The sequence below is a fragment of the Pinus tabuliformis genome, chromosome 1_1 (genome assembly GCF_031772625.1).
Source record: "Pinus tabuliformis cultivar Carrire ecotype Pingquan chromosome 1_1, CPIR1, whole genome shotgun sequence".
Lineage (NCBI taxonomy): Eukaryota > Viridiplantae > Streptophyta > Pinopsida > Pinales > Pinaceae > Pinus > Pinus tabuliformis.
Window position 1 is genome coordinate 657,760,498 of NC_142297.1, and position 11,618 is coordinate 657,772,115.

The 11,618-nt window shown below is 40.2% G+C and overlaps 1 protein-coding gene across 2 annotated transcripts in view; it reads right to left on the bottom strand.

Annotated features, from left to right (window-relative positions):
* LOC149215107 (E3 ubiquitin-protein ligase DIS1-like) overlaps positions 1-3,239 on the bottom strand; it is a 64,966-nt gene extending 61,727 nt beyond the window's left edge. Inside the window, exon 1 of one of the 2 annotated variants that reach the window (XM_089392520.1) lies at positions 2,710-3,239. In XM_089392520.1, coding sequence (XP_089248646.1) covers positions 2,710-2,979 — 270 coding nt within the window. In that variant the 5' untranslated portion in view covers positions 2,980-3,239. Of the gene's footprint in view, positions 1-215; positions 2,264-2,709 lie in introns of those variants that run through there. The other variant, XM_089392521.1, reaches the window with a different exon arrangement.
* Between the last annotated feature and the right edge of the window lie 8,379 nt (positions 3,240-11,618).

Genomic DNA, 11,618 nt, shown 5'->3' on the forward strand with positions numbered 1-11,618 from the left:
TATTTTGGCATTTTCTAGGAGTTGCACTGGCACTCCCAAATTGTTTTGATACTGGTTGTATTCTTCAGTCCCATTGACCTACTTTTGTGGTCATTTGTTGGACAGTAATACAATTATCTTATCTTATCTACCCACGTCAAATTACATAAACTAAAATAGAAGAGGCAAGAAGTATTTGGAACCTACTAGTTTATCACTGCAAATCATATACTTACAATTTCCATGGATAAAGATTGACTGTCTTTGAAGGTGTGACGGTGACCTAAACAGCAAAATGGCACATTTTCCCCATGCTGGCAAGAGTTCAAACCTGAACAATAAACTCATTAATTTCAGGAAAAAAAATACAACTGGGAGAGCTAGTTCAGAACATAGGGAACACACCTCTTACCATTGTCAAGGACTTATTTTATTGCTAGGAATCTTTCGTAATGGACATATTAATCCTATACCCTAATTGTGTAGCTGATCGAAGCCATCTTGGTAAACTTCAAGTGGCCATAGACAAAACAAATGTCCCTGGAAAAAAAGGAATACCAAGAAGCACCAAACCAGAAAAAACAAACTGTGCCAAGTAAGAAACTTTAGAAAAAAGAAGAGGAAAAGGTGGTTTATTGAAAACATTAAGAGAAGGAAGACGGTTGAAATTCTTTTCATTCACGGATGGTTTGGATCCTTTTGGGGAGGGTTATTTGAAGAGTACACTGGATCACTGGTATTGCTATGAGAAGAATCATAAACAGACAAACTATAATGATAAAAAATTCATTAGCAGCCATATATACCTCCCAAAACACAGTGAGGACATGGATGCCTAATGAGCCTGGAGTGGCCATCAAGCCCTGATCAATTCTCAAAATTGCAACCTTTACGGCCTATCAAAGTGCTTTCAACTCATCGTAGAAATATTAAGCTATATGCCGGTGAAAAAAGTCTAAAAATCTGCCTCTAAAAATAGAATTGCAATCAATAATGCAAAGTATCCAAAAGAGAGGTGAATCCAATAATCATTAATCGAGGATAAATATCTGCTATTTGCATTATGCACGTTGGTGAGTTTCATGTTCGGGAGACTAAGATTTATATAAAGAAACTATTTTGAGGGCCATCTTTGTCAACCGTCTCATCAGGTTTAGTGATTTTGACATTTTGTATGGTGTGCTTTGCATGATTTTCTAAATACCAAAAGATGTAGATGTATGGGCCTGTCTGTCTATGTCTATGGTTAGAAGCCTTTGAATCGGGAATGGGAAGCAGTGCTTAAGTTGATCAGCACTTTCTAACATTGTCTGTTTTGTAGTGCATCCAGGAGTGGGATTGTCACTCTGAGTCCGGCCTAGATTAGAGATTATTACCAAGGATAAAAATCAAGCCCTGACAAAAGCCTGCTACTGAAATGCGTTGAGAACATGCATCTCGAGAATTGCTTCTAAGCTCTGTGCCTACAGAATTAAATTGAGAGAAGACGAGATGATGCAGGTATCGAAGGGTGGGGCCATTTACGCATTGGACGGATTCGGATGCTTTAATACGATCTTAGATATGCTAAAGCGGCCTTGGTAGAAATCCAGGAGCAGCATTTGATGCAGCAACGGAGATTGAAACAACACTATAATATAATTTTCTTCCAGAGGCATGGATCTTAGAAGGAGAAGGGAGATGGAGATGAGAATAAGAATAGAGATGACCATGGCAAACCCCGCCACAAGTGCCACTGCCGGCATTATCCAGGTTTGACAGGCGGTACGTAAGTCCATATTGATATGGACGCACTGTATTGCTTGGGCTTCAGCGTTGCCAACAATCACAACTAGGGCACTCTGGTAGTGTTCGATTTGGATGCAGATACCATTACCAACACAGATACTCTGATCAATTTAAAACACGTTTGGTATATATGTCTAATGCAATATCTTGTGTTTTCCGATTGTGCAGCATTTGAGGGATTGGTTGATTTGTTTAATTGTTCTAATGTTTTGTGGATCGAATCACTGGATTTTGATCCACAAGAACTAGGTTTAAATCTGTTAGACAATGAAAATGCAGCCCTTTCTTCTTCAAACAAAACCCTACATGAATCAGATTTTGGTGATAATGTATCTGAGAACAGCAGATGATTCCTTGAAAAGAACCATTATCCAAAACTATCAGTGCTATTTATGTTTTCATTTGTCGAATAACTAAAGCAAGAGTGGACACCTTCTCTGATCTTAGATACACGTTTTAAAGATCATATTTTTCTCAGTCTATAATATAGATTTTAAAAGAGAATTAAAAAAAATCCCCTGAATTGAAAGCCTAATTTAGACTATAAAAACAACATCAGATCTATATATATATGTGTGCCCGCGCGGTCAAAAAGAGCTTCACTTTATCAAACTTTTCTTTTCGAAAAGACAAGCCCTTCAAACTAAACCACCATTCATCTTCGATCCCTGACCCTGTCCTCTTAAGATCGTCGACCAACACCAGCTAGCTGGAAAGTGGAAAAAAGGAACCAAACCAGAGGCAAATATTAAACTTGTCCAGGAAATTAATTCTTTCATAAACGGACCATGAAAATAACTGTGAAAAAGACTGAAAAAAATTGGGGAAGAGGGGCAACCAACCCCAATGAAACATTCCAAAACTACCGCGAATAAAATTAATTCTTTCATTCACAGAGTATGAGAATAATTGTGAAAACACAGAGGACGAGAAAAAGGCTACCTCTGTTATAACAATTTGGAGGGTTTCTCTGCCAGGAGTTTCTATTAGTGAAGCTCCATCCAAATCCCCAAATGATCGCATCGAAACCTGCTCGGTTCTGTCCCTAACAGCAGGAAATCTGCGGTGATATTTGTATTGAGCTCCCTTTGTATTCTCGGATTCTTCTTGTGTGGACTTCAGTAAATGTTCACGAGACGGAGGCTCAGATTTTGGGCTTTTCTGCTTCTTCTTCTTTCTAATGAATCCAAAACACCTGTGGAACCAACCCATCGCTTATTTTCACACAAAATGATGAGCAGCTAACGATTCAAATATGTTCAGCAGAAGAGCAGTATTGAAGACTAAATCACTCAATCATTATGCTGACTGTAGAGGAAAAATAGCATCAATGAGGTGGCATGCAGAAACTGAAAATTTGGTTAATCCTTTTTGGATTTGGTATCCATGCAAGTATCCGATTGGTTAACCATCTTAAAATTCCTTCCACCGTGTTTTCAAACAAGGGCTTGAATTTTGTCAGGGAGTCAACTAACTTTAACTATGATTACTATTTTGAATGATCAAACTTTCTTGTTACAGATGCATATCTTTCTGGTGGATTTTTTTGCTATTTTTGCATGTTTTGTCTGGATATGTGAACACGGATGTAGATATTTTATCAATAATTCTATATATAAAATAATTGTGAGGTAGGATGATTTTAAAAATATTATTTAATATACAAGTTTTTTAATATGGATGTTGATTTTTAGAATATAAAAATTTGGGATATATATTTTAAATTTATTGTGATGATACTCTGTGTCATGTTGATAATGGTGTGGTTAATAGTTTTGATAAATATTTTATAATTCAGATAGTTTTTAATTTATTATTATTATTATTATTATTAGGTTAAATTATTTTTATTAAAAATTAATTTTTAATTAATAAAAGTTATTTTTAATGAAGAGATTTAATATCTTTGTCAATTAGAGTAGTTAGGAGGAAGGAGTGGAATCTTTTTCACTTAATTTCAATTCTTATAAGTAATAAGACAAATGTTTCTTAAGAGTGACATGATAGATGTTGACAATGTTGACACTACATATATATTCTACCTCATATAGAATATAGAACTATATATTCCTCCTTATATAGAATATAGAACGTTGTATCTCAGGAGGAAAAAAAATAAATAAATAAATATATATATGTTTAATATCTTTAAATATTTTTATTATAATTAAATTATAAAATTTAAAATCATTTTTACCTATTTTGTGTATTAATTTTTTCATTATTTTAAATAAATTGTAATTGTGAAATAAAAAATTATTATTCTAATATAAAAGTAATTAAATATTTAAATAAATTGTAATTTTGAAATAATAAAATTATTATTTTAATATAAAAATCATTTAATATTTAAATATTTTTATATAATTGAATTATAAAATATTAATAAAAAAAATTGAAATTTTGTTAAACTTTTTTACTCATATTATTTTTCATTATTTTAAATAAATGCATTTATTAATACATCTAAATCATTATAAGTTTCGCATACTATATATTTAAATAAATAATAAAAACAACCACCACAGTTTAATATATATTGAAATTTGGTTGCACATTAATATTTCTTGTTTATTTATTTAAAAATAAGTAAAGAATGCCCGATGGGGTGACGAACTTCGAGATACATTTGACGCATGTGCAATGAATGTTTACATAAGGCAACAGGGAAGGAGGACAAGTTGTCGGTCCTCCAATTCTGTAAGGTGTAAGGTGAAGGAATCGGTGCACCGTGCGAGCCTTCATTCCTCCTTCTTGGGAATGTGTGTTGGTAAGGTCAGTGGGTTGATGACGAATGTCGGGGTCATGGAATGTTATATTACGATGACAGTGGGGAGACTGGTAGTTTTTTGTTTGAGCAGTGTTAGTCTGTATGGATTCTTCGGCCCGTGGGTAGTCTGGGAGTGGTGGAGGAAACGTCGTCGTCGCTTCCTCCAGTGCGAAAGGTCTGCAAAAGCTTTAAGTTCTTATGTATGTCACTGGTTCATTGCTTTTGTCAGTGGTTTGAGGGTAATTGGCATGCTAAGTTTTTCGGTCTTAGTGTCCCTGCCTGCATTGCTTGATAGCTTTTTCCCTGAGTGTTTTCAGTGGTTGGGATGGTGTTTGGGTATTTTGTCCACTTGTAATCTTTTGGTTTTTTCTCTTTCTAAGGTCTTACCATGAATTTTGAGACACATCACTGGGTGAGCAGCAATTGGTCTCGGAGGTTGCAGGGAGGTCTGGTGGGAGTCATTTCGGCTCCTATTTGGCTTAGGTTTAGCTCTTGTTTGTTTGTGCTCAGGCGTCAAGGCCTTTTCCTCGGACCTCTGTTCCCAAGAGCTTCCCTCGTCATTGGAGTGGAAGAGTCATCAAGCTGGCCAACGTGATTCTTGTTTGCATGTGTCCTTGCCTCCCTCCTTGCAGGAGCGTGGTCACTGTCAGTTCTGGGGGGAAGGCTCTTGCAGGTTAATATGGGGTGGGGTCAGGTTTGCTTTGGTTCTCGGCTTGTCAAGAGGTTTGTAGATCATTATTGGCCTTGTCTTAGGGGCGTCTTCTTTGGCTTCCGCTATGCGACCCGTGTCACGTAATTCTCGTTCCTAGCCCATGCAAAGGGGAGCTCCGCCCAGTCAGGGGGGCTCCAGCATCGAGCAGAAAACGACACTGTGGGGTAGGGCTATGGAGAGACCCACGCGGGGTGGTCGTGCTACTAGGGATGGGATCAAAGCATCGTTAGGAGCTTGTGGAGGCAAATGTGGTGTGAGTTCAATGTGAGGTGGACGTGCAACTAGAGGAGGTAAGCCAGGTGGTGCGGCCTGTGGGGGTGGAGCAGGTGTGCGAAGTTGGAGAAGCAGGCAGAGGCGCATTGGAGTTGCTAGCCAACAAATTTCACTATAATGTCGTTCGTGATCTGCTTCAGTATGTTTTGGATCGCTTGGTCGCACACAACAAGATCATAAAGGAAGAGCATAAGGTTGTCATCACCACACTAAATCAGTTGCATTACTTTTAATTCCATGTCAAATAAAGGATTGTGATGGTTTGGCAAGGTCAAAATCTGCTTGTTGTAAAGGTCGAGAAGTTCGAAACATGGTTGGCCCACTTCGAGCAACATGTTCAGTGTTCATATCACCCCCCTCCCCCTCCAGGGACTCGGCGAGACAATCCAACGTCAATTACTTCTGATGATTAAGCATGGGCACATGTGTTATTCTAGTTTTGTTTATCTTTTGGTGCTTTTGGCTTGTCACATGGTGGACTTCTAATATGTCTTTGCTTTTGTTTTTTTGTAATATGGTGAGAGCATTGGTTAACAAACCCACTTGGAGTGAGACTATTTGCATTTTAATATCTATGTACTCTCCTTTTGATTAATGAATAAAACCTTGACTTACAAAAAAAAATCAAGAAAACAACTATCATATAAAGAATATATTGTAAAAACAACCATCATGTTATATTATATTAATGTGATGAGAGTATGACAATGCAAATTTTCAAATTTATTCTAGATTTAGCCAATTAAATTTTAATATTTTATTATTTTGAATGAAAATTGTTAGTGTCATTTTGAATTTAATAAAATTATAAATATTAAATTTTAATATTTTATTATTTTGAATGGATATTGTTAGTGTCATTTTGAATTTAATAAAATTATAAATAAATTCAAAATTATAAATATTAAATTTGATAAATTAAATATTATTATTTTATTATTTTGAATGAAAATTGTTAGTTTTATTTTGAATTTAATAAAATCATAAATATTAAATATTATTTGACATGGTTGTAATTTTGATTAATTATAACAAGTGCTACATAGTAACTAGTATCTACCACTTAGTTTAAATATAGCTAAATTGAGGGAGAAAAACAATAAAATAACTAAAATTTCATTTTGCAGAGAGATAAAGTGTAAGAGATATCATTTTGTATAAATATTTGTAATTTGTTTATTAATAATATATTTATTTACAAGAGATTTTTCGGCGAAAATCACAACATCTATCATTTGTTGACGCGTCTCGAACCAACTAGTGTGGTTCATTGTTAGGACAAGTTGAAGAATCATAACCAGCTATGCATGTTAAAAAGCTTGAGCAGAGCCTCCAATGGCTAAATAGATCAACAGCTAAATTTGACAAGAGACGAGGGTCAACAAATCAGTTATTAATAATTAAAAGGAAAATAATTAAAATAAGGGACCTTACCTCTAAATAAATAAATAAATTATATGTATAAATTAATTAAATTTAATTGAATGTAATTTAATAGTTAGTTAAATTATATGTATAAATTAATTAAATTTAATTGGATGTTAATTTAATAGTTAGTTAAAGGATATTAAATTTCATAAAAAATAAATAATAATAAGGCAAACAACTAACTATATATAGAGTTAAAACTAACTAATAAAATTATATGTATTTATAAGTTAAGCTTTAAAAAAATAAAATAGAATAAATTATATATATATATATATATATATATATATATATATATATATATATAACATAATAAAATGGATGGAGTCTGCAGCGCGAGGAGGTTTTGGTTAGGGTTTCGGCGTAACCCTAGTCTGCAGCTCACCGTGCCCGTACCCGGTTACCTCTCCCGGTTCCCGCACCTACGCCCTCATCGCGGCTAAGAGTCTACCCTCTATCTGACGCTCTGCAGTCACCGACTTCGCATCGACCAGTTTACCTTCCGTTTGTTTACCCTCCTCGCCGTTACGCCTCGCTACCGATACCCGCATCTCGCCTTGGTTACCTGTGCTCTGAGGTTCCGTTTGTTTACCCTCCTCGTCGTTACGACTTGCTACCGATACCCGCATTACACCTTGGTTACCTGTGCTCTGAGGCTCTCGCCGTATCGAGGGCTCCGCTAGCTGGCAATATGGAGGAACTTGAGGCTGTCGACTACACCGAAGATCCTTTGAACGACGTTTCCATTTGGCGTACCCCCTCCTCCAGCTCACAAGGTATGTATCTCCCGGAACCTCCAGTCGATTTTGCTGCCTACTCTGCCGGCGACTCCCCGCAACATCCTCCCGTTATTCTCCCGGATATTCCCCCCACATGGCCTGCATTGTCTACTCCTCCCTTATCGCCGGCCTCCCTGGGTTTCGTCGCTGGGTTCCTAAACCCTAACCCTAGTTCTTCTCATTCTGCAGTGTATCAATGGCCCTCCACTTCCGCTCTGTTTTCGACTCCCGCTCCCCCCGTCGTCGGTTCACACTCGGGTTGTTTCACTGATATTCCCCCTCTCTCGGATCCTCTCCCCGTCTCTGGTACCTTCCCCCCTCCCCTCGCACCTAACACGAACCCATCTCGCGACATCGTCTCCTCCCCTGCTCTGCCCCCCCTCTGCCTCCTCCACCGAGAACTGGACCGGGTAAAAAATATCGTTGCTTCAGATCCAGGGAGGAAGACATATTCCTCCGACTCGAAGAGGACATCCAGTGGGGAGATATCATGGAATTTGCTGATAGGGTTCTGGTGGGTCGCATCAAAGGACGGAATTACTCGGCTGCACGTTTAAAGGCTTGGGCTACTGAAGTTTGGGGACAACACTTGGTCGACATACCCTTCGTGCAAACCTTTGTGAGGGGATGGTTTGCATTGCGCTTCGCTCGTGCCAATCACACAAATTGGGTACTTTCCTCTTTCTGGCACTTTGAACATTCTCAGGTACTTCTCAAACGTTGGACTCCCATGTTCGATCCGGCCAAGGAACAGATCGGAATCGGCCCTGTTTGGATCAGACTCCCGGGTCTTCCCCTGCAATTTTGGTCCGAAGATATCTTTCGCAGAATTGGCAATGCAATCAGGGTCTACATGGATTATGATAAATCATATCTTCATACTGGCATGATGGCATATGCGCGGCTTCTCATCAATCTGGATACCAGGGGGGGTCTACAAGAATTTCTCACTATCCAGTGGAGGGACTTCTCCAGGAAACAGATCATAGACTATGAAGGGATCCCTTACAGGTGCCGCCGTTGTCATAAGGTTGGTCACCTATACCGGGACTGCCCACTTCTGAGAAAAGGGCCGACACCAGCACAAGATGCGGCACAGGATCGACCTTCCTCACCTCCTAGTCAACCTCAGACTGCGGTGCCCGCGGGGACTCCAGTACAAGCTGAAGCTGATCCTCCCTTACCGACTGCATCACTGGCGGAAGCTCCCACCCGTGCATCGCCTGCTCCCGTCCCAGATGTCTCTAAACCGGCGGGCGACGATACACCGGGTATGTCAGTTGTCTCCGCTTTTAATTTACTCTCTTCTCTGCATGATCTGGCTGCATCTGTCTCTATGCATCGGGCTGTACCCTCATCCTCCCTCGCATCGGCACCTTCCTTCCCCTCCCCTCGTGTGCCCTTTGCTTCGCCCTCTCTCAATTGTCCCATCCCCTCCCCCTCTCTCTGTGAATCGCCTTGTCCTCCATCTCTCCCCCCGCTGGCGACTGAACAGCTTCCGGAACCCATTTCCCCGGCACCCCCTCGGTACTCTCTCCGCCCCCGGGCTAGAGGGATTGGTACAGACGCTATTGGGCTGGTTCTCGACCCACCGCCTTCTCTCCAGAAGCTCTCGCGAGGTCAACCATCCCGTCTTTCAAAAGCCAGACATGCGGCTGATACCGATGTCGCACTTGGTCGACAACAGACCATCTTCAGGGCCCTTAGAGAAAAAAGCCCTGCCACACATCCGACATGAAGATCATATCCTTTAATTGCAGGGGGTTTTCTAGTACACCCAAAAAACTAGCCCTTTGGAGACTTCTCTCCCTTTCTCTTTTGGACATAATCTTTCTGCAAGAAACGCTCTGTAATGCAGACTCCCTTATACCATCCCTCGAGGCCTGGTTACCTAACTGGACCTTCCACGCTATAGATGCTTCAGGGAGATCCGGGGGTCTGGCAATTGGTATCAATAGCAGAGCGTTGAGAATAATAAACACATGGGGTGGCAGAGGTTTCATTGGCATGGATGCCTATGTTCAGTCTATGGAAACTGTCCTTAGGCTCATCAATGTATATGGCCCTTGCTCTGACAAAGAGGCCTACTGGCACTCTCTCTTATCCTCTTCTCTCTTTCAACAGGATAACATCATCCTGGGAGGGGATTTAAACTTCACATTAGGCTTCTGCGAATCATGGGGGCATGCTGCCAGGATTGATCCTTTCTCAGATACCATATCCACCCTACTGGAGGAACACCACTGGATCGACACCCCCATGTCTAAACTGCAACCCACATGGTCAAACAACAGGAGTGGTGATTAGAGTCTAGCCAGGAGGCTTGATAGGTTTCTTATTAAAGAACCCCTCCACACCAGGATTACTCGTATCAGGCAATGGGTGGGATCTGGGGGCATATCCGACCACAGACCTATTTATCTGGAACTCTTTGATATTCATATTAAAGTAAAAAGCCCCTTCAAATTTAACTCCTCCTGGTTAAAAGACCCATCCTATATTCAGCTGGTCACAGAGTACTGGCAGAGCCACCCCATAGAAGAGGAGGAACATTTCACTGAGGGCTTCATCAGGAAATTATCAGAGCTTAAAAGGATCTCCAAGGCCTAGGCACACCAAAAGAGACTCCGTGATGATCAATCTTTGCAGGAGGCTGAGGACTTCATTGTTGCCCACGAAGAGGAGGATGGTGGTATCTTCCCCACACAGGAAAGAAAAGACCTTTACATGTCTCATATTGTAAAGAGATCCAAGATCCCGAAGGACAGGGAGGAAAGCTGGAGACTTCGCAGCCGAGCCATTTGGCTCGCTGAAGGGGACGACATCACTCGTTTCTATCATAGATTCGCTAATGGGAGAAAGGCTATCAATACCATTTTGGAACTGAAAGATGAACAGGATCATGTGGTCACTTCACAGAGGCATCTATCTAAGCTCGCATCATACCACTTCAGATGCATCTATAAAGCCCCCCGTGAATCTAACATTCTTGAAATCATGAGAGTGGTTGAGCATTTCCCTAGATTCGTTGATCCTGAGGAACATGATGATCTCACTAAGGAGGTGACTTTGGCAGAGCTGGAAGCAACTATCAAGTGGTTCAAAAAGGATAAAAGTCCAGGACCTGACGGCTGGACCATTGAATTCTATATTGCCTTCTTCGACATTCTGGCAGATGACCTATTGAAAGTCATCGAACTCTGCAGACAATCGGGCAGGATCTCCTTGGCCATCAAATCCACCTTCATCGAACTTATCCCCAAGTCTGATCAACCTGTATCTTTCAATGATTTCAAGCCCATCTCGCTTTGCAATTGTCTCTACAAGATTATTGCAAAGATTATAGCCAACCGACTGAAGCCTATATTATCCCGCCACATCTCATCTGAACAATTTGCCTTTCTTGACCATCGTCAGATTCATGAAGCCATTGCCACTGCACAGGAGCTCCTCCACACCCTCCATATTAAAAAGCAAAAAGGCATGATCCTCAAAGTCGACCTCACTAAAGCTTTTGATAGAGTAAACTGGTTATACATCAGACTACTCTTGACTCACCTCGGCTTTCCCTATACTTACATTAAATGGGTCATGTGTTGCATTTCTGAGGTTGCCTACAGTGTCCTACTTAATGGGGAGGCCACCCCCTTCTTCACCTCGGAAAGAGGTCTCAGACAAGGCTACCCCCTCTCTCCTCTTCTTTTCCTACTGATCATGGAAGGCCTGAGCAGACTCATCATATCTGCTAAGGACAGACAACAGCTCTCGGGTATTTGCATATCCAATAATTTTCACCTCACGCACTTACTGTTTGTGGATGACATTCTCATATTCCTCAATGGAGGACTGAGTGACACCACAGCTCTCCACAATATATTTTATCTATTTC